Source organism: Cannabis sativa, chromosome 2 (genome assembly GCF_029168945.1).
Source record: "Cannabis sativa cultivar Pink pepper isolate KNU-18-1 chromosome 2, ASM2916894v1, whole genome shotgun sequence".
NCBI classification, from domain to species: Eukaryota; Viridiplantae; Streptophyta; class Magnoliopsida; order Rosales; family Cannabaceae; genus Cannabis; species Cannabis sativa.
In genome coordinates, this window is record NC_083602.1 from 65,319,174 (window position 1) to 65,343,700 (window position 24,527).

Genomic DNA, 24,527 nt, shown 5'->3' on the forward strand with positions numbered 1-24,527 from the left:
GATGTCTGCGGACCTTTGAATGTCAAAGCCTGAGGTGGTTATGAGTATTTTGTCACTTTCATTGACGATTTCTCTAGATATAGTTTTCTTTACCTAATGCAAAAGAAATCTGAAACGTTTGAAAAGTTTCAAGAATTTCATGCTTTGGCCCAAAACCAATTAGGTAAATCATTAAAGATCTTGCGAACTGATAGGGGTGGAGAATATATGGATATGCAGTTCAAAGATCATTTAATTGAACTTGGAATTGAATCCCAATACACTGCCCCAGCTACTCCACAACAAAATGGAGTTGCAGAAAGAAGAAATCACACTCTTTTGGAAATGGTTAGGTCTATGCTGAGTTATTCAACTCTGTCTACGTCCTTCTGGGGATATGCTATACATATGGCAAATGACATTTTAAATGTTGTTCCATCTAAAGCAGTCCCTAAGACACCCGTCGAACTTTGGAATGGTCGAACACCTAGTTTACGCCATTACAGAATTTGGGGGTGCCCTGCTCATGTCTTAAGAAAGAAAGAAGGCAAACTTGAATCACGTACCGAAGTATGCATGTTTGTTGGAAATTCTAAAGAGACTAGGGGTGGACTATTTTATAGTCACAAGGATAATAAAGTGTTTGTTTCTACAAATGCTACTTTCCTTGAAGAGAACTATATTAAAGACTACAAACCGAAAAGTAAAGTTGTTCTAGAGGAATTGCTATCAGATATAAGTCCTTCCAATGTTCCGTCCTCTTCCACTCGTGAAGAAGACGATCCCACTCTCTCAGTTGAACAAACTGAGAAATCTACTACTAAAGTTTCTGTTCAGAAGACAACCGTACCTCGTCGTAGTGGGAGGGTTTCAACAAAACCTGCTCGTTATGGCTTGGATGGTGAAATCAATATGGTCGTAGGTGACGGTATTGATGACGATCCATTAACCTATAAACAGGCAATGGCTAGTCCGCAACGGAAACGATGGTCACCGAATGGATTCGAAATGGATTCCATGAAAAAGAACAAAGTCTGGGTATATGTAGACGCACCTGACGACTATCACCCGATAGGATGCAAGTGGGTTTACAAGAAGAAAAGAGGAGCTGGAGGCGAAGTCGAAACTTTTAAAGCTAGACTTGTAGCCAAGGGTTATACCCAAAGAGAAGGCGTGGACTATGAGGAAACTTCTAGTCCTGTTGCCATGCTCAAATCCATCCAAATTCTTCTGTCCATAGCTGCTGCTTTCGATTATGAAATCTGGCAAATGGATGTCAAGACTGCCTTCCTTAATGGGGTACTTGAAGAAACCATCTATATGGAGCAACCAGAAGGTTATGTTCTTCCTGGGCAAGAAAAGAAAGTTTGCAAGTTAAACAAGTCTATCTATGGACTTAAGCAAGCTTCTCGCTCATGGAACAAAAGGTTTGATGAAATCATCAAGACCTACGGCTTTCTTCAGAATGAAGATGAACCTTGTGTTTACCAACTCAAGGAAGACCAAATAGTAGTATTCCTGGTCCTTTATGTTGATGACATTTTGATCATTGGAAACAATATCAAGAAAATGACTCACATTAAGGAATGGCTCAACACTCAATTCGAAATGAAAGATTTGGGTGAAGCAGCCTATGTTCTTGGTATTCAGATTATCAGAAACCGGAAGAACAGATCTCTTGCTCTCTCTCAAACTGCCTACATAGACAAAGTCTTAGAGAGATTCTTCATGAACAATGCCAATGGGGCAAACATGCCCTCTAGATTTGGTATTCGTCTATCTAAGGAACAGTCACCGACTGATCCTCAAGAGATAGAGGACATGGCAAATATTCCCTATGCCTCTGCAGTTGGAAGTCTAATGTATGCAATGTTGTGCACTAGACCTGACATCTGTTATGCTGTTGGAATTGTGAGCAGGTATCAGTCTAATCCAGGACAAGAACATTGGAATGCAGTTAAGTATATACTGAAATACTTAAAGAGTACAAGGAATTTTGTGTTAGTCTACAAGGGTGGTGCTTTAAATCCCATAGGCTACACTGATTCAGATTTCCAGGCAAGTCTTGAAGACAGGAAATCAACATCTGGGATGGTGTTTACTCTTGGGGGTGGAGCGGTGGTTTGGAGAAGTGCTAAACAAACCTCGATATCGGACTCAACTATGGAAGCTGAATACATAGCAGCAGCCGAAGCTGCTAAAGAACTTGTCTGGCTAAGAAAGTTCTTCACCAGCATAGGAGTTGTTCCTGGAATGGAAAAGCCTCTGGTACTACTCTGTGATAACAATGGAGCAATAGCAAACAGCAAAGAACCTCGAAGCCACAAGAGAAGCAAACACATTGAAAGGAAGTATCACATTATCAGAGAATACGTGGCAAGAGGGGATGTACTAGTTGAGAAAGTCGACACAGAGGACAACCTGGCTGATCCATTTACCAAAGTCTTGGCCGTGACAGCCTTTGAAAAGCACCGTCAGAATTTAGGATTAATTGATATGTACTAATTAGTCTTATATAAGTGCAAGTGGGAGTTTGTTAGGTTTTATGCCCTAAATAAAACTCCATTTCAATGTAATCTATTTTATTCAACATCAATAAAGAAACAGAAGTATTTTTCATTCATTTGTGTATGTTTTGGCTCACTTTATCAATTGCTTGTCTAATTGATTTATAAATTCATCTTAAACCCTTTTCACATACTTGATCATGTTTATTGTGCTGTCATCACATTGGAAAGTAAACATGACTATGTGAATAAAGTTTCCTAGATTTATCAGACACAGGGTTTTACTGATATGATAATCTACAACAAGAGTTTACTTGTATTTGGAGAAATACTATGTTCTTTCCAGAACATTGGTTAAAGTAAAGCTCAGGTTGGATGCATGGAGTATGCATTGGAAGGGACCGATATTGAACTTTGACTTAGATTTAATTAAACTTACCGTAAAATCTATTCAAGTCAATATCGCCAAGTTGATCCTAGATCAAATGATCTTAATCCTGTTATGATTAGGCTCAATCTTGAAAGGCTATTCGTGTTCCTTTGAATTGTTAGTTAAGCCTACTTTTAGGTCAGGGTGATACATACTTTTTGGGAACACGGTAGTGCAATTGAGTGGGAGCGCTAGCATAAACATGGAATCTATAGCTTCTATCTGGCAAATAGTAAGCAAATGATGATTTCCTTCGAGCTTGACCAAACGAAAATAAATGGTGGAGATCTCATTTCACATAAGCTGAAATATCATTTATACGAGGTCAAGTGTTTTAAGGATAAAATACATAGTAGGGTGTTACGGTAATTTAATCCCTTTACTATGTAGATCATTCATATAGAAGATCATTGATCACATTAGGATTATAACAATGGATAACTAATGATGTGTCTATATGGTGGAACATATAGAGCATTCTATATACTGAGAGTGCAATTCTAAGTTCTATGCGTGGATTCAACGAAGAATTAATAAGTTAGTGAATTTTAGTGCTAAATTCTTGATCTACTTATTGGAAGCTCGGTTATATAGACCCATGGTCCCCCCACTAGTTGAGATAATATTGCTTGTAAGACTCATGTAATTGGTTTTGATTAATCAATTATAATTCACGAATTAGACTATGTCTATTTGTGAAATTTTCACTAAGTAAGGGCGAAATTGTAAAGAAAGAGTTAACAGGGGCATATTTGTTAATTATGATACTTTGTATGGTTCAATTAATAAATATGATAAATGACAATATTATTTAATAATTATTTATAGTTATTAAATAGTTAGAATTGGCATTTAAATGATTGAATTAGGAAATTGGCATTTTTGAGAAAATCAGATACAAAAGGTGGTAAAATTGCAAAATTGCAAAAATCAAGGCCCAGTCCACCTAGCCAGGGCCGGCCACCTATGTTATCTTTTTTAAATGATTTTTTCATTATTTTAATGCCATATAATTCAAATCTAACCCTAGTGGAATGCTATAAATAGATAGTGAAGGCTTCAGGAAAATTACACTTTCTGAATCAGAAAAACCTGAGCCTCCACTCTCTTTTCTAGCCGCCACTCTCTCTCTCTATTCTTCCTCTATATTTCGAACCTCTCTTAGTGATTAGAGTAGTGCCCACACACATCAAGCAATACCTCAATCATAGTGAGGAAGATCGTGAAGAAAGATCATCAGCAAAGGAGATTCAACATCAAGGATTCAGAGAAGAAGATCCAGGTTCAGATCTTGATAATACTCTGCTACAGAAAGGAATCAAGGGTTAGAGATCTGAACGGAAGGAGTCATTATATTCCGCTGCACCCAATGTAAGGTTTCTTAAACTTTATATGTGTTTAATTAATCGTTTTAGAAAGTTCATATTTAGGATGTTAATAAACATACTTGTGAGTAGATCTAAGATCCTGGTAAAATAATTTCCAACAGTTACTGGGAGCAGAATCGAGGTATCCCCCTCTTGAAAAACTTGTCTTATGCCTAATCCATGCATCTCGCAAGTTAAGGCCTTACTTCCAGGCACATCTTATTAAGGTGTTAATAGATCAACCCCTGAGACAAGTTTTATCAAAACCAGATGCTTTTGGAAGACTGATAAAATGGTCAATTGAACTGGGGTCGTTTGACATAACTTATCACCCACGAACATCCATCAAGGGCCAAGCCTTGGCAGATATCTTGATAGATGGAGTAACTCTAGAAGAAAATCTGCTTGTTCAGCGAGACGTGGATACATGGAAATTATACGTGGATGGTGCATCCAATGAGCATGGCTCGGGTGCAGGGGTGATATTAATTTCACCAGAAAACTTTAAGTCTCACTATGCCTTGAGATTTCAATTCGACGCATCAAACAACGAGGCTGAGTATGAAGCCTTAATCGTTGGTTTGAGGATAGTTGAAGCGTTGAAAGTTAAAAATCTCATATGCCATAGTGACTCACAGTTGATAGTAAATCAAGTTCTCGGGGAATACCAAGCTAAGGGCTTAAAAATGGCCAAATACCTAAAGAAAGTTCGGAAGAACTTGGAAAAGTTTGATTATTTCAAAATCGAGCAAATACCAAGAGAACAAAACTCTAATGTCGATGCCTTAGCAAAATTGGCCTCGCAGAATGAATTTGATGAACTGAACTTAGTTCCGGTGGAGATGCTAAACGAACCAAGTATATGTGAAAAGAAAGATGTCGAGATGATAGATAGCTCGCCCATGTGGATGACGCCTATATTCAACTATCTTCTCAGTGGACAACTTCCTACTGACAAAAATGAGGCACAAAAACTCTTGTATTCAGTGCCTCGCTACATGATAGTAGAAGGCAAATTGTATAGAAGGGGCTATTCAATGCCTCTCCTACGCTGTGTTCTTCCCGCAGAAGCAAATGAGATCATCAAAGAAATCCATGAAAGCTTTTGTGGGGACCATGCAAGTTGGCAAAGCTTGTCAAAAAAAGATTATTAGACAAGGATATTACTGGCCAATCATAAACAAGGACACCCATGAATTTATCAAGAAGTGTGATAAGTATTGGAGATTTTTGCATATACCTCGCGTACCACCAACAGAACTGAGAATGATGACCTCGCCTTACCCATTTGCAATATGGAGAATTGATTTAATTGGGGCACTACCCACAGGGTGAGGAGGAGCAAAGTACGCAGTGGTGGCTCTCGATTTCTTCACAAAATGGACGGAGGCTAAACCTCTGGTTTCCATAACCTGCAAAAAAGTTCTCGACTTTGTTGTCAATAACATAATTTGTAGGTTTGGAATACCCATTAAGATAGTATCAGATAATGGGACTCAGTTTGATGGTGAATTATTCATTGGGTTCTGCGAGAGGAACAAGATAATCAAAAGCTTCTCGTCAGTATCCAGGCCTCAGGCAAATGGACAAGTGGAAGCTGTCAACAAGACCTTGAAGGATACTATCGAGAAGAAACTAGACGCTGCCAAAGGTAGATGGGTCGATGAACTACCTCAAGTACTTTGGGCTCATAGGACAACTGAGAAGATAGCAACGGGACATAGTCCATTCTCGCTAGCATTTGGCTTAGAGGCAATGTTGCCAGTAGAAGTAAATATCTCTACTCACAGACGAGAATTTTATAATCAAGAAGAAAACCAAGAACTTTTGAAATTGTCCTTGGATCTACTTGATGAAAAACGTACTGAGTCGCAAATTACTAATTCAGCATACCAACACTGAGTAATAAGATACTTGAACAAAAGGGTGAAAAAGAGACTCTTCAACATTGGAGACTTGGTGCTAAGGTGAGTATTTGAAAATACGAGAGATGCATCTGCAGGAGTATTCAGCCTAAACTGGGAGGCTCCTTATGTGATTGAAGTGATAGTAGGAACCAGGGTTTACAAATTTGCTCGGTTGAATGGCTCGCTGATAAAGAACTACTGGAATGTGGAACATTTGCGACCATACTACCAGTAAACTAATGCTATAACTCATATTTCTAATGTAATATGTTGAACTTTAATTATTAATAAAGTTGAATCATTTTTTCAAGTAATTACAAAGCATCATCCTTTAAAATTACTTGAGGGGCTTATGTGTATAATTAACCAGAATTTATCTAGAAATACATGATATATTACAAACCCATTACTTTAGCATTTTTTTAAATTTTTGATTAAAGAACATTTCTGACGAGAAAGGAAAAACAAAAGTTGAAAATAAGATATAACTCATAAACTACATGTGCAGTTGAATACTAACGGCTCACATTTTGTGGGAAAGTATTAAACGAGACACCAAGATGTTTTGAAAAAAATACTTAAACCTAATATATGAATAGAAGACATAACTATTCATGTAAGTAATCAAAAATATACAAAGTGAAGAATCATTAAAAGTATATTCAAGTTTGCTTAAAATAGATTAAAACTATTTATGTGAAGCAGAATTGATAACTGCTCGCAAGTCAAAAGCATAGCATATAATAACTGCTTGCATACATAGTAGATTACTAACTACTTAAATAATATCAAAGGAAATTACGAGTAATGGAAAGGCCTAAAGTATTTTAAATCTGATCAAAATATAATTGTTTAAGCTGTGAATGAAAACAGAAACAAACAGATATATGTTAAGGTCAAATATAAAAATACGAAGCATTCAATAAACATAAAATAAAAGCAAAGTTGGCCATCCAACCTTGTAAATTTGTCTTTACAAAAGTGCCACAAGGGGAAAACCATTGTCTCGGCCTTAAGGCCATTTGCCTAGATAAAACAAAAATAAATAAAAACCAAACCTACATAGTAGAAGACTTGGACAGTTCTTCTTCCTCTGCTGCCTCGGCATCTTCTTCTTCCTTCTTAGTCTTCTCCTAGTAGACAAGGACCTCTTCCTCAAACTCTCCCAAGAAACTCGTATCCATCCCTGGATTTTCCATCCAGGGTTGGTAGATGGAACGTAGGCCAACAACGTTGCATCATTCAATAGTCTCAGCTTCTTTCCTCTCGAGCGTTACTTTGGCTGCATCAAGTTCTCCTTAGAGTTTCTGGCATGCATCGGCCTTGTCTTTTGCCTCCTTCTTAGTAGCTTCAAACTCGGCATTGTGGGTCTTCTTCACCTTCTCGATTTCTTTGAGTAGAGAATGTTTTCAAATTTAACATCATTCCATTGCTTGGTCACAACCTCGCGATGGCCTATCACGTTCTGAATCTCGCTCTCTATATACTTTCTTTTTTCCATGCCTCGCCGTTGGGCGACAAAAGAGATGAAAGATGTCTGAAAACCAACAAACAAAAATGCATGAGTAGTTTGAAGGATGTTAAAAAAAAATAAGAGTGAGCAGATAAGGGTAAAGGAATTTACTTAGAGGCTATGAGATACACTCCTTTTAAGCATCTCCTCTAGATCCCCATTATTGATTAAATCACATTCATGGGGGAGGAGAGCCTTGAAATGACGCCAGCAAGCTGCACCAAACTCTGCAGTGTACTCCAGGCCAGTTTTCCCAACCTCGACAAGCAGAGTTTCGAGGGCTTGGCTCAAGGAGGCGGAAGCTTGAGTCTTTTTGGGAATGTTCTCATCGGTACGTGCGGGGGCCGCAGGAGGGGTCAAATCCTGAGTCTCAATTTCAGGGACCTCAAGATTAGCAGTCTGGGAGGCTCGCTTCTTGTTAGTAGTATTCTTCTTAGGCCTTTTTGGGAACTCCACTTTGACATCTGCTGGAGCCTCGAGATTGTCAACCTCTTCTTTCCCTTTTTGTGAAAGAGACCCTCGAGATTCATTTATGCGAGAGAAGATAAAGTGTTAGCATTTATTGAAAAACAAGTAAAAGGGAAAATTGGGGAATAATTTCTTGCCCAAGGAATTTACCATAGTCCTAAGAAGACGAAGAGGAAGGACTATAATATCCACTAAAATCCCTACATCTCGTGATCCTAAATATATCATAGGAACTAAGTGGTTCTAAATCCCAGCTCGCATCTAAGTGTTGGAAATTATTTTACCGAGATCTTAGTGTTGGAAATTTATTTTACCAGGATCTTAGATCTACTCACAAGTATGTTTATTAACATCCTAAATATGAACTTTCTAAAACGATAAATTAAACACATATAAAGTTTAAGAAACCTTACATTGGGTGCAGCGGAATATAATGACTCCTTCCGTTCAGATATCTAGCCCTGATTCCTTTCTGTAGCAGAGCATTATCAATATCTGAACCTGGATCTCTTTCTCTGAATCCTTGATGCTGAATCTCCTTTGCTGATGATCTTTCTTCACGATCTTCCTCACTATGATTGAGGTATCACTTGCTGTGTGTGGGCACTACTCATACACTAAGGATTTCGAAATATTGAAGAAGAAGAGAGAGAGTGGTCAGCTTAAGATAGGGAGAGAGAAGGCTCAGTTTTTCTGATTCAGAAAGTCTGAAGAAAAGTGTAATTTTCCTGAAGCCTTCACTATCTATTTATAGCATTCCACTAGGGTTAGATTTGAATTATATGGCATTAAAATAATGAAAAAATCAATTTAAAATGCTACAATAGGTGGCCGACCATGCCTTTAATGGATTGGGCCTTGGGCTTTGCAATTTTGCAATTTTAACACCTTTTGTATCTGATTTTCTCAAAAATGCCAATTTCCTAATTCAACCATTTAAATGCCAATTCTAACTATTTAATAACTATAAATAATTATTAAATAATATTGTCATTTATCATATTTATTAATTGAACCATACAAAGTATCATAATTAACAAATATGCCCCTAAAAATCTTTCTTTACAATTTCGCCCTTACTTAGTGAAAAATTCACAAATAGACATAGTCTAATTTGAGAATTATAATTGATTAATCAAAACCAATTACATGAGTCTTACAAGCAATATTATCTCAACTAGTGGGGGGACCATGGGTCTATATAACCGAGCTTCCAATAAGTAGATCAAGAATTTAGCACTAAAATTCACTAACTTATTAATTCTTCGTTGAATCTACGCATAGAACTTAGAATTGCACTCTCAGTATATAGAATGCTCTATATGTTCCACCATATAGACACATCATTAGTTATCCATTGTTATAATACTAATGTGATCAATGATCCTCTATATGAATGATCTACACTGTAAAGGGATTAAATTACCGTTACACCCTACAATGTATTTATTCTAGGCCGGAACATAAAAACCGCTAAACCGTAGGAACCGCCTAACCCATTAGAATCCGCCCGTATGGAAACCGCCCATTAAAAACCCGCAAAAATTGGATTGGGTTGAATTTTAACCCGCTGTTTAGCGGGCGGGTACGGGTTAGTCTAAAAACGGGCGGGTTCAACCCGACCCGTAATATATTATTATTATTATTTTTTTTAAATTTAATTTATACTATTATATTTATTACCTACTGCCTAAATTGAAAAACAAACTAAAACAAAAACCTAAAACTAAATAACCCGTACCTCCCCCCTTCACAGCCGCCAACAGCATCGCCCCCCCCCCCACCCCCACCTTCTTCTCCGGTCGTCGTCGCCCCTTCCCCCCTTCTTCTCTGCTCGTCGAGCCACCGCCTAGCCTCAGGCCATCACAGCCGCCAGCCCCCTCGACTCAGGTATGGTATTATTTATATATATATATATTTATTTGTAGCTCTCTGCCCTTAATTAGCTAAGTTTAATTAATTATCCACAAAACGTGATCTCTGCCCTAAGTAGCTTGTTAACCCATCCCCAATTATTGTCGGCACAACACTTATTAATCCATTAATATACACACAGTCGGTGAGGCCCTTTTTTGACTGTAAAATGTATAGAATCGGCCAAAAATCTGGTCTGGTAAGTATAATGTTGTCATTTATTATGCAAATAAAACACAAGGCTTGTCTACTAAGTATAAATTTCTAATTACAAATATTGTATAGATAATCACGAATTCATGTGTTTTAGTTAGGCATAATAAGTTGGTAATCATGATATGTATGTCTTGTACTTGTTGTTAGATTTTCTTTTATGGTTTAAGGATTTCGAAACTGTAATTTGTTGTATTAGGTATTATGTTATTACAAACTCATCAATGTATTGATAATTCCTATTATGAAAAAAGATTAAATGTAATAATAACAATATTCTTTAAAAAAAATATATAATATATACATATGACGTGTTTAATTTAGCTGTAATGGTTTTATTAAAACTATTATTATATTTCTTTTGAAAAAATTAATATTATTTTCTTTTAATAAATTATACTTTACATTTAGTTTTATGGATATGTAATTGCTATTAGTGCCAACAAAACAAGGTGGTTTCATTCATTTAGTGAGACTTGAGAGTTCATAGAAAATTATTTTATCATAAATTTGTAGCTCTCTTGATTGCCCATATATTCTTGGACATTCAATTAATTGAATGTGGTAAAAAATAAAATCTTATTCATGTACTTAAATTTATTGAGTTTAAGCTTTTGCATATATTGACTTGACAAAATGGATTCAGAATAGAGTCATTGTGGACTTGCTTTTTAGCCCATTTGGTGTGTAATGTTATGTAATATGTTAAAGAGAATAGCAAAACGAGCAATTTTTTTGAGTTGTAACTAATAATTCAAAATTAGTTACCAATTTGATAAGTTAGTAAAACGCATAAGACCATAATATTATATGTATTTAATGGAATTGGATGATCATCACATCTTTGTCTTGAATTAATCAAAGATTGTGTTTGAATAACTGAAATTTTTGTTTTTATTTTTTATTTTTGATCTTGTTTGTTTTGATTATTTTTGTGTATGAAATTTATTTTGTCATAGTCTAAAATTAATTTAATTATTAGGTGGAGTTATGGATATTAATATAGAAATACAAGATGTGGTTATAGAAGATAATGATATGCCTAATATTGAAGTGGAAGAGGAAGTAGAAGCTGATAAAGAGGAAATGGGGAATGAGAAAAATAAGAAGCCTAAGGGGAAGTCAGATATTTGGCAGTTTTTTACTAGAATTGTGGGTGGTAATCTTGAGGATCCTAGGGCAGCATGTAATTTTTGTGGGAAGGATTATGCTGCTCACCCTAAAAATTGCGGAACTAGTACTTTATGGAATCACTTGAATCGGTGTCCAAAGAATCCTAATAGGGTGAACAAACAAAAGATCTTGTGTTTCGAACCTAAGAAAGAGGGAGAGGGTGGTGCTACTGCGAACTTGATTGCAGTGCAATTTGATAAACAAAAGTGTAGGCAGTCTATTGCAAAATACATTTTGTTGGAGGAGTTGCCTTTTAGGCATGTGGAGAGTGAAGGGTTTAGGCAATTGATTCGTCAGTTAGAACCGAGACTTGAAACTATATCCCGTATGACAATTGCTAGAGACATTTATCAACTGTACTTGGATGAAAAAGAAGTAATTAGAGGTGTTTTGAAAAAAGTAAGGGTTTCTCTTACTACTGACACATGGACTTCTATCCAAAATATAAACTATATGTGTCTCACTGCACATTGGATTGATAGTGATTGGAAGTTACAAAAAAGGATCATTAACTTTTGTCAAATCACTGATCATAAAGGGGAGACAATAGGGACTGAGATTGAAAGTTGTCTTAATCAATGGGGGATTCATAAGATTTTCACAATTACGGATTGATAATGCTAGTACAAATAGCACTGCGATTGAGTATGTTTTGAGAAAATTCAAGAGCAAAAGGCATGCTATAATTTTGGATGGAGAGTTCTTGCATTTAAGATGTTGTGCACATATTGTCAATCTGATAGTAACTGATGGGCTAAAGGAGAAAAATGAGTCAATTGCTGCCATAAGAAATGCTGTGAAATATGTAAGATCATCACCATCAAGGTTGTTGGCATTTAAAGAATGTGTCAAAGCTGAAGATATTGAGTGTAAGGGGCTATTGTGTTTAGATGTGCCTACAAGATGGAACTCTACTTATTTGATGTTAGAGTGTGCTCTTAAGTTCCAAAAGGCATTTGACAGGATAAAGACTGACAAAAATTATAGGTATTATTTCACTGAGGAGGATAATGGAAAGAGTAAGGAAGGACCACCTAATGAAGATGATTGGGAAAATGCAAGGATCTTTGTGAAGTTTTTAAAAACGTTTTATGAAGTCACTTTGAAATTTAGTGGGTCTTCTTATGTGACCTCTAACTTGTATTTTCAAGAGATCTGCGAAATTCAGAATGAGTTGATAACTTTGTCAAAGGAAAGAGATGGAATGCTATCCTCCATGGCTGCTAATATGAAGAGAAAATTTGATAAATATTGGGGAGAGTCAAAGGCAGCTAATGGTGCATTAATCATTGCTACTGTTCTTGATCCTAGGTACAAGTTACAATTTGTGGTTGACTGTTATGAAACTTTCTATGATATATCATTGCGATCCAAAGTTGATTAAGAAAATTGAAGAGAATTTGCGCAAGCTGTTTGATTTTTACAATGAGATGCACTTTGGTGTGGGCCCAAGTTCAACTACAAGTTCTAATTTATCAGTTTCTGTTGAAGGAGATACAACTAAACCTGGGGGACTTGTCTCCAAGTTTATGTCTAAAAAACGACAACATGATGGTGAAAGAAATAGAAATGAGATTGACAAATATTTGGCTGATGATACTGAAGATTTTGTTGTGGGTCAGCGTTTTGATATCTTGAAGTGGTGGACGGGACAATCGAATAGGTATCCGGTATTATCTTTGATTGCTCAAGATGTTTTGGCCATTCCTGTTACCACTGTGCCATCAGAGTCTGCATTTTCAATTGGGGGGCGTATTCTTGATCCATTTCGAAGCTCATTACTACCAAAGACAGTGGAGGGTCTAATATGTTTGAAGAATTGGTATAGTGAAAGCAACCAACCAATTATTGTCAAGGAATACATGGATGAAGAAGAATTACTAAATACTTCTGAACAACTTGAAAATGGTAAAATATACTATTTGATCTTGAAAACTCCTTATACATAAATTTTTTATTACTGTTACGCTAAAAAAAATTATCTTGTTATGATATATATTTCATTCGTTTGCAGATATTATTGCTAGCGAGCATCCTAAATGATATATAGCGTCGTTGCAAGTTTGAAATGGTTTCATTAGAGATTAAGGTTGGTTATTATAATTATGCATTGTAATTTAATCAATATCAAGTTGTTATTTATATGGTAATTAAATTTTTTTATTATTTTGCAGAGTTGCATTTCATTTGGAGCCAACTTTTGAAGTCACTTTTGTTTTAATTATGGAGACTTTATGAATTATTATGAACTTAGATTGTGTTATGGACTTAAATTATGGACTTTTTTTTTTTTTGGATGGTTATGAACTTGTATGGACTTTTTAAGGACCTTTTCTAGATTGTTATGGAATAGTACTATGGACTTTATAAGAATTATTACGAAATTTTCATGGATTATTATTATGCCTTGTTGTGGAGTTTATAAAGATTGATATGAATTTTTTAAGGACTTTTATGCATTGTTATTAACAGGTATAAACTTTTAGTTAATTTTTTTTTTCTTGTGACAATATACTTTGGAAGTTTTGATTTTTAAGCAACCCAAACCGCCCAAAAAACCGCATAAAACCGCCCCTTAAAAAACCGCCCAACCCAAACTTTTATTGGGCAGGTATGGGTTGTGATTTTAAAAAACCGCCAAATAAAAAAACCGCCAAACCGCCCAAAAACCGCCCAACCCAACCCATGTGCAGGCCTAATTTATTCCTTAAAACACTTGACCCCGTATAAATGATATTTCAGCTTATGTGAAATGAGTACTCCACCATTTATGTTCGTTTGGTCAAGCTCGAAGGAGATCATCCTTTGCTTACTATTCGCCAGATAGAAGCTATAGATTCCATGTTTATGATAGCGCTCCCACTCAATTGCACTACCGTGTTCCCAAAATGTACGTATCACCCTGACCTAAAAGTAGGCTTAACTAACAAATCAAAGAACACGAATAGCCTTTCAAGATTGAGCCTAATCATAACAGGATTAAGAACATTTGATCTAGGATCAACTAGGCGATATTGACTTGAATAGATATTACGGTAAGTTTAATAAATCTAAGTCAAAGTTCAATATCGGTCCCTTCCGATGCATACTCCATGCATCCAACCTGAGCTTTACTTTAACCAATGCTCTGGAAAGAACATAGCACTTATCCAAATGCAAGTAAACTCTGTTGTAGATTATCATATCAGTAAAACCCTATGTCTGATAAATCTAGGAAACTTTATTCACATAGTCATGTTTACTTTCCAATGTGTTGACAGCACAATAAACAGGATCAAGTATGTGAAAAGGGTTTCAGATGAATTTATACATTATGTACATATAATCATGAAATAAATCATGTGAACCATGCAACATTAAATGTTATTTCTGATCTATATTAATAAGTAAATCTGATTATATTGAAATGAGTTTTATTTAGGGCATAAAACCCAACAAACTCCCACTTGCACTAATATAAAACAAAAAGTGCGTTTCAAATAATCTCAACACCTTGATATACAAATCAAGTGTAGTAGTAGTAAACTCCTCGTAATAGGATCTGAAAGGTTGAATTAACCACAACCTTTTCTCCACCATTACTCTTCCTTAATCACAAAATCATTGATAATGTGAAATTCCTCTCTATATGTCCACTCTCTTGGGATACTGGATTCTATACCTTTGGCAACTACTTTTGGTTAATCAGGAAAGTGACACTAGTAGTTTAAGGCAATTTGGAATGGTGCCAAAGATGTATAGAACTTTCCTTAGACTGAATAAGTACCTTTCCTGCAACTTTAACATTCAGTCCCTCTCTGGTAGACCTGGAGACTTCAGATAGGTTTTTACACTTCTCCAAAATCACTATTCCACCCCCAGAGTAATCACCATCTTATCAGAAAGATTTACTAGCACAAAGGCAAATTTCGAAATCTGATATGGTGTAGTCTAAGAGTTTTAAACACACCCTTATAGACTAACATATAGTTCCTCTTCTTTATCTTAAGATTTACTTGATTGTCTTCCAATGTTCTTCTCCTGGATTAATCTGATACCTACTCATTACTCCCACTCAACAGCAGGTGTCTGGTCTAAGGCATACAAAAGCATATCTAAGACCTCTCACTGTTGATTTAAGAAATTCTTTCATGGCTTTATCTTTTCTGGAATAGTTAAGACTTTTCCTTAGATAAAATCTATACCTAAGAAGTTGTGAAGCTTCTATAGATTGCCATTAGAAAGAAAATGCTTCAGCATCTTACTAAAGTAAGTTGCTTGCATTAGAGTAAGTAATTACCAGGTATACCACAAGCCATAGGTTTAGATAAACTCAAACCTATAATACTAGGAACAGGAAGTTTTGTTAAGTCCATTGAATAGACTTATAAACGTAAATTTTCTTTTATGTCCTTGTAATAGAAAACTTAAGGTTACTCCATGTGAATGGATTAAACCATAGTTCTATTGGCTTTCTTCTTAGTTTCTTATCTTGACAATCCATTACTTGTTTAAACTCACAATGGATTTTAATCACTAGTGTCTCCCAAGTCATAAGAAGGTGAGTTCCTAGAAACTCTCCCACTACGACAAGGTACCGTGAATTATGTCGAAGAAAACTAAATGGTATTAACCTCTTTGGTTGTGACAAGACAACAGAGGCAGTGGGATCATCATATGTCAAATAAGATGATAGAACACTTTTGGAATCAAGAATTAAATATCTCCTTTATTTTCTACTTGTTTTCAGACTTAGTCATTATCTTAGAAAAGTAGTATTTGTTTGAACAAACACTTTCTTATCTATTGACAATGGGATGGTCCACCCCTAATCACTTAGAACAGCTAACAAACCATGGTTAACAGTTCTAGCTTTTCTTAAGATTTTGATTAGGTCATCCATGAATCTAGTAATGATTTACATTAAGTATACAACCATTACATCATTCTGAAATTGTATTACCATAGAAGGAATTAGGCAACGACCAGTAACTAATCATCAACTTGCAACTCGAAATTTCTGGGGAGGTAAGATAGGATATAATTCAAAAATCAATTTAATGATCTTTGAACTGCATATCTACTAACTATTTCTCCACCCCTATCAGTTCGCAAGATCTTTAACCACTTACCTTAATGGTTTTAACCATTGCTAGAAATAAATGAAATTTTTCAAACATTTCAAATTTCTTGCTAAAACGTATAATCTAGAGTTATCGTTTGAAGAATACAACGAAAAACTCATATCCACCCCTGAATGTGCATCCATCTTCGAATGAGATGAACTACTTTCAGTGGATATAGGCATATTAACTCTTTGCAGAGATTGATCTTGTCAAATCCACTATGAACAAGATACAAATGCCATAGATTAAAAAAATGTGGTAGTGTCTTTTGATGACTTAGGTTTATAAAAGAATTCTTAGAATAGTGCAAGTGGATCCTGGTCACAGAATACCTAACTCATATTCCATACAGTTTGAATCCATTAATAAAAGATGGATATTAAACACTTGAGAAAGTGTAACTGTATTGTATCTGGAATTAGAAATATAAGAAAATTTCTGTTTGGAATCTAAAATTAAAGTCAAAGACTTAAATTTATACCAAATATTATGAGTAATTCTCTCTTGGACCACCACTACTAATACAAACTCTAAGTCAGATTTGCCCATACAAGTAGGAGATTTCTAAGATTGAGGATTTATATCAATTGGGAATAGAATTTCGGGATTATAATCATATGCGTCATATAAAATGACATGAAATGATTTATAGACCATTCATCCAATGATATGTTTTTAAAGCTAATTCGAAATGAATAAGCTAAGAGGAATTAGGATAATTTCGTTTAAAATAAGAATCCAACGATGCTTCGATTAGCGAAAGTCAAAGTAATCTTATTTATACAATCTTCTTGTTTCATATCGTAAAAATACTAGTCTAAGGTGTCATCAATTGATGAACAGATAGATGTCGCATATACAATATTTATCTTTCGAGATCTAACACTATTATGTATGTCTAATGGTGAAAATCCACTAGGGATTTATCTCATTAGATAAACAAGCCAAGTTAGACCAACAATGAAGATTCGAAATTAAACTACAACTTAATAACAGAAAATAACATGGTTCAATATAAATTAATACACAATTCAGAAATTATAAACATATAGCAAGTAGGAATGACAAGTGAAAATACTAAAACTTACAATCCTAAATAATTTCCAAGGTTTTCAACAAACTGATATCAGTGTCCCGTTTAGGCGAGAGTCAAAGCTACCATTCATTGAATAGAGTTGTCAGCTCGTCTAAAATGTTAAACATTCTAGCAACCTTTTATTCGATCAAGATTGGAATTCAGCGTTGTCCCGTTTAGGCGAGAGTCAAGGCAATTCTATCTTATGAGCTTCCACCATTGTTTCATAATTTGCAAGTCAAGTATGGTCGCCACCATTAGGGTGATCCATACCATACAAAACACTTACAAACTACTTATCATGCGAGGTTAAACGATGCGAAATTGCTAATGAACGTTCCTCCATTAGGGAGGATTACTCACTAAAACAAACGCGGTGTAAAACCCACAATGGAGATCGAATGTCTTAATAATAAAGCTCATTATTTAAAGAGAGTTGTATTTTCTTTGATTCTCTTTATTTATTCTATTTATTTTAAATATATATTATTTAATTAAAATTTCCAATTTAGAATGAAAAATTCTAAATATAAATTTTAATTTAATATTTATAAATTTTACTTAGATGGTTATGAAAATAACATGAATTATTTCCATCTTAGTAATAATTTCCAATAAATATTTAGAAAAATATTCAATTTAAGTTGTTACAAAATTAATTTAAATTAATTTACAACTCAAATTTTATTTTCTATAAATATATATATTGCATTTCGAAAAAATTAAAGTATTTAAGAATACAATTTTCGAAAAATGCATATTAAAATAAAGAATAAATCCTGGAAAAATTATTCTAATTTAATGTTGGCCCAAAATTAATTAATAAAATTAATTTACAACAAAAAATATAATTTTCCTATTTAATTAAATATATAAGAAAAATTACAAATATTTAAGTATGATGATGAAAATCAACTTAAATATTAATTTTCTATTTAATTAAATACACTAGAAAAATACTTCAAGCAAAAATATCACCTATCTAGATTTTCTTTTGACTAATTAATTCAATTTCTAATAATATATTTTAATTCAATTTATTTTAAATTAATCAATAAATGAAAAAATCATTGATTTAAGTTGATCCAAGAATTAATTAAAATAAATAATTAATTTACAACTTAATCTATTTTTCAAGATAAAATTCGAAATTCTAGCATTTAAGAAATGCAATTTCGAAAATTGATTAATAAAATAAAGGAAAAATATATTTTGAAAATTATTTAAATTTAGTTGAAAAAAAAATAAATTACAACTAAAAATAATTTTCTATTTAATTAAATGTCATGAAAAAGAAATATTTAAGTATGATGATAAAAATCAACTTAGATATTTAATTTTTCAAATTAATTAAATGTATTAAATTCAAGAAATAAATAATTAAGTGTAGAGAAGGCTTAATTATTAATCTCTAGTTTAATACTAGGAAAAATATACTTAAAATAAATTGTACCAAAATTAATTATATAAATAATTAATTTCACAATTTATAATATTTTCCTATTTAATATTAGAAATAATAAGTAGTCTAGAAATAACTATCTAGAAAATATCTTATTTGACTAAGTATCTTTTCCACAAAATTTGAATAAATATCTAATTTAAGTTGTACTAGAAAAAATCTAGAACTTGAATATTTTCAAATTTAAATTTAATTAAATATCAAAAATTAAGTTGTAACCACTTAATTTGAAAATATTCCACTTTAAGTTAATATTCGAAAAGATATTAACTTAAAAAAAAAATATCTAAAGAATCTTAATAACCAATGCCTAAAATTCCTCAACTTAATTTTAAAATTTGAAATTCAAAAGATATTCAGATTTAAGTTGGTTAGTTGTAGATAACTAAATATCAACTTAAATAGGAATATTTAATGAAAAATTTAAATTAAGCTCCAGAAAGAATCTAGATGGTTATAATTCTATATTTAATTAAATACAAGAAAATACATATAGTTTAGCTTAGAATAAAAAATTCTTTAAACTATATTTTTCTTAAATTAATTTCAAAATAAATGAAATTAATTATGTTGCTAATCAATTTTATTAGGTTAAACTAGTTTAATTAACCTAGTACAGTCATTCAAATCAGGCAAATGGGCCTTCACAATTGGGGTGGTTTGTGTGAGGAGGTGCTGAGTTGAGTATGTCGTACCCACTTCTATGGCTCCCAACTCTCACACAAGGCCCAAAAGAGAGGAATTTAACCTTAATAAGAACAACTGTTATTATTTGAATAAACCCAAAACTAAATGGGCCTAAATAAAATCTATCAAGAACTATGATATTTTATTTAGCAACAACAACCTATATGCATCTATAATAAAATTAAACACATAGGCTCACACAGGCACACTTTGGATGGGTCCTATCATGTTGCTAGGTCATACACAGATGAAAGAAGATTGTAAATTATACCTGTTACAATTTATTATCTTGACCAAGGGAGCCATCAGATCATTAGATCTGGCAAAAAGTAACCATGGCTATTTGCAATCAAGTAATAATAGGTTTTGAAAACTTACACATAAGCTAAAACACATACTCCTGCAACAAGGTTAGCTGGATAGTTGGATGTAGGATTTATTTAATTTTAAATTAAATATTTAATTTCGAAAATAATTAATTAAATAATAAAAAATTTCGAAAATTTTAAAAGAAATTGAAAAAAAATTCGAAAATTAAAAAAAATAAATTTAAAATTAAACCTACAATTTTGAAAAATTAGGTTTCAACCAACCTAAATATCATTTCAAAAATTTGCTAACTACTTTTAAAAATTAAATGTTATTTTAAAAATAAAAATTAACTAAAAATTAGAAAAGATAAATAAAATATCTTTTCAAATTTTTAAATTTAATTCAAATAAATACAATAACAAAATTTAAAAGTTAGCAAAATATCTTATATCTATTTAAAATTACATGATTATAAATATTTTATTTTAAATTTAAATATGGTCAAAATATCTAAAAAGATTTAATTAAAAAATCTTAAAAGATAAGATATAATTAAAAATATCTTAAAAGATAAGATATTTTAAAAAAAATATCTTAAAAGATTTTATAAATATCTTATAAAATCTGACCTTAAATTTAAAAAAATAAGATATAATCAAATTTAAAAATAAGATAGATTTTTAAGCAAGAAGATAGATACTAATTCTATTCAAATTCAAATTACACTAATATCTTGAATTAAATTTAAAAAATATTAAATTAATTCAAAATGATAATTAGAATTAAATTAGGAATAGTAATAGTATAAATACAAAACTATACAAAAAATTGGAAGTTAATTCCATGAAAAAGCATGAAAAATTGAAGAAAAACAAAAAATTTCGAAACTGTACGGACAGATTTGCGATCGCAGGAAAATATCAAGACAAATGTTGATTTTGTCAAATCTTCAAAAAATCATAACTAATTCAAATAAAATCCAAATTAAGTTCTGTAAAAGGCTAACTTGCTTAGTTTTTTCCATACTATCCAATAAAAATAATTCCAGAGATAAAATCGCAATTATTTTTCACGAAATTTTCACAAACATCAATCAATCATCAAATAACACTCAATACAACATGATACCATCCAAAGAACATACAAACAATCGTTTTAAAGTCCAAATTTCTTGCAAGTAAATCAATTACCATGGCTCTGAGGCCAGTTGTTGGAAATTTATTTTACCAGGATCTTAGATCTACTCACAAGTATGTTTATTAACATCCTAAATATGAACTTTCTAAAACGATAAATTAAACACATATAAAGTTTAAGAAACCTTACATTGGGTGCAGCGGAATATAATGACTCCTTCCGTTCAGATATCTAGCCCTCGATTCCTTTCTGTAGCAAAGCATTATCAATATCTGAACCTGGATCTCTTTCTCTGAATCCTTGATGCTGAATCTCCTTTGCTGATGATCTTTCTTCACGATCTTCCTCACTATGATTGAGGTATCACTTGCTGTGTGTGGGCACTACTCATACACTAAGGATTTCGAAATATTGAAGAAGAAGAGAGAGAGTGGTCAGCTAAAGATAGGGAGAGAGAAGGCTCAGTTTTTCTGATTCAGAAAGTCTGAAGAAAAGTGTAATTTTCCTGAAGCCTTCACTATCTATTTATAGCATTCCACTAGGGTTAGATTTGAATTATATGGCATTAAAATAATGAAAAAATCAATTTAAAATGCTACAATAGGTGGTCGGCCATGCCTTTAATGGATTGGGCCTTAGGCTTTGCAATTTTGCAATTTTAACACCTTTTGTATCTGATTTTCTCAAAAATGCCAATTTCCTAATTCAACCATTTAAATGCCAATTCTAACTATTTAATAACTATAAATAATTATTAAATAATATTGTCATTTATCATATTTATTAATTGAACCATACAAAGTATCATAATTAACAAATATGCCCCTAAAAATCTTTCTTTACAATTTCGCCCTTACTTAGTGAAAAATTCACAAATAGACATAGTCTAATTTGAGAATTATAATTGATTAACCAATTACATGAGTCTGACAAGCAATATTATCTCAACTAGTGGGGGGACCATGGGTCTATATAACCGAGCTTCCAATAAGTAGATCAAGAATTTAGCACTAAAATTCACTAACTTATTAATTCTTCGTTGAATCCACGCATAGAACTTAGAATTGCACTCTCAGTATATAGAATGCTCTATATGTTCCACCATATAGACACATCATTAGTTATCTATTGATATAATCCTAATGTGATCAATGATCCTCTATATGAATGATCTACACTGTAAAGGGATTAAATTACCGTTACACCCTACAATGTATTTATTCCTTAAAACACTTGACCCCGTATAAATGATATTTCAGCTTATGTGAAATGAGTACTCCACCATTTATGTTCGTTTGGTCAAGCTCGAAGGAGATCATCCTTTGCTTACTATTCGCCAGATAGAAGCTATAGATTCCATGTTTATGATAGCGCTCCCACTCAATTGCACTACCGTGTTCCCAAAATGTACGTATCACCCTGACCTAAAAGTAGGCTTAACTAACAAATCAAAGAACACGAATATCCTTTCAAGATTGAGCCTAATCATAACAGGATTAAGAACATTTGATCTAGGATCAACTAGGCGATATTGACTTGAATAGATATTACGGTAAGTTTAATAAATCTAAGTCAAAGTTCAATATCGGTCCCTTCCGATGCATACTCCATGCATCCAACCTGAGCTTTACTTTAACCAATGCTCTGGAAAGAACATAGCACTTCTCCAAATGCAAGTAAACTCTGTTGTAGATTATCATATCAGTAAAACCCTATGTCTGATAAATCTAGGAAACTTTATTCACATAGTCATGTTTACTTTCCAATGTGTTGACGGCACAATAAACAGGATCAAGTATGTGAAAAGGGTTTCAGATGAATTTATACATTATGTACATATAATCATGAAATAAATCATGTGAACCATGCAACATTAAATGTTATTTCTGATCTATATTAATAAGTAAATCTGATTATATTGAAATGAGTTTTATTTAGGGCATAAAACCCAACACTTAGATCTACTCACAAGTATGTTTATTAACATCCTAAATAAGAACTTTCTAAAACGATGAAATAAACACGTATAAAGTTTAAGAAACCTTACATTGGGTGCAGCGGAATATAATGACTCCTTCCATTCAGATATCTAGCCCTTGATTCCTTTCTGTAGCAGAGCATTATCAATATCTGAACCTGGATCTCTTTCTCGGAATCTTTGATGCTGAAACTCCTTCTTGCTGAAAGTCTTTCTTCACGATCTTCCTTACTATGGTTGAGGTATCACTTGCTGTGTGTGGGCACTACTCATACACTAAGAATTTCGAAATTTGAGAGGGAAGAAAGAGAGAGGGAGTGGTCGGCCAGATAGGGAGAGAGAAGGCTTAGTTTTTTCTGAATCAAAAGTGTTAGAAGAAAAGTGTAATTTTCCTGAAGCCTTCACTATCTATTTATAGCATTCCACTATGGTTAGGTTTGAATTATTTGGCATTAAAATAATGAAAATATCAGTTTAAATTGCCTACAAAAGTGGCCGACCATGCTTAGTGGATTTGGGCCTCACTTTTTGCAATTTTGCAGTTTTACCTTTTCTGCATCTGATTTTCTCAAAAATGCCAATTTTCTAATTCAACCATTTAAATGCCAATTCTAACTATTTAATAACTATAAATAATTATTAAATAATATTTTCATTTATTATATTTATTAATTGAACCATACAAAGTATCATAATTAATAAATATGCCCCTAAAACTCTTTCTTTACAATTTCGCCCTTACTTAGAGAAAATTTCACAAACAGATATAGTCTAATTTGAGAATTATAATTGATTAATCAAAACAAATTACATGAGTCTTACAAGCAATATTATCTCAACTAGTGCGGGGACCATGGGTCTATATAACCGAGCTTCCAATAAGTAGATCAAGAATTTAGCACTAAAATTCACTAACTTATTAATTCTTCTTTGAATCCATTCATAGAACTTAGAATCGCACTCTGAGTATATAGAATTCTCTATATGTTCCACCATATAGATGCATCATTAGTTATCCATTGTTATAATCCTAATGTGATCAATGATCCTCTATATGAATGATCTACACTGTAAAGGGATTAGATTACCGTTACACCCTACAATGTATTTTATCCTTAAAACACTTGACCCCGTATAAATGATATTTCAGCTTATGTGAAATGAGTACTCAACCATTTATGTTCGTTTGGTCAAGCTCGAAGGAGATCATCCTTTCCTTATTATTCGCCAGATATAAGCTATAGATTCCATGTTTATGCTAGCGCTCCCACTCAATTGCACTACCGTGTTCCCAAAATGT

The 24,527-nt window shown here is 33.1% G+C and overlaps 1 protein-coding gene across 1 annotated transcript; it reads left to right on the top strand.

The window, feature by feature from the left end:
* The first annotated feature begins 4,969 nt into the window (after window positions 1-4,969).
* On the top strand, window positions 4,970-6,185 carry LOC133034447 (uncharacterized). The gene is made up of 2 exons (XM_061109535.1): window positions 4,970-5,409; window positions 5,741-6,185. Exons 1-2 carry the CDS (start codon window positions 4,970-4,972, stop codon window positions 6,183-6,185), a joined length of 885 nt encoding a protein of 294 aa, XP_060965518.1.
* Window positions 6,186-24,527: the final 18,342 nt, after the last annotated feature.

Excerpts from the sequence above, each read along its gene's own strand:
- LOC133034447 (XM_061109535.1), top strand. The coding sequence starts at position 4,970 with ATGGCCAAATACCTAAAGAAAGTTCGGAAGAACTTGGAAAAGTTTGAT. Across the intron at positions 5,410-5,740 it reads TGTGGGGACCATGCAAGTTG|GTTTGGAATACCCATTAAGA; the intron begins GCAAAGCTTGTC and ends CATAATTTGTAG.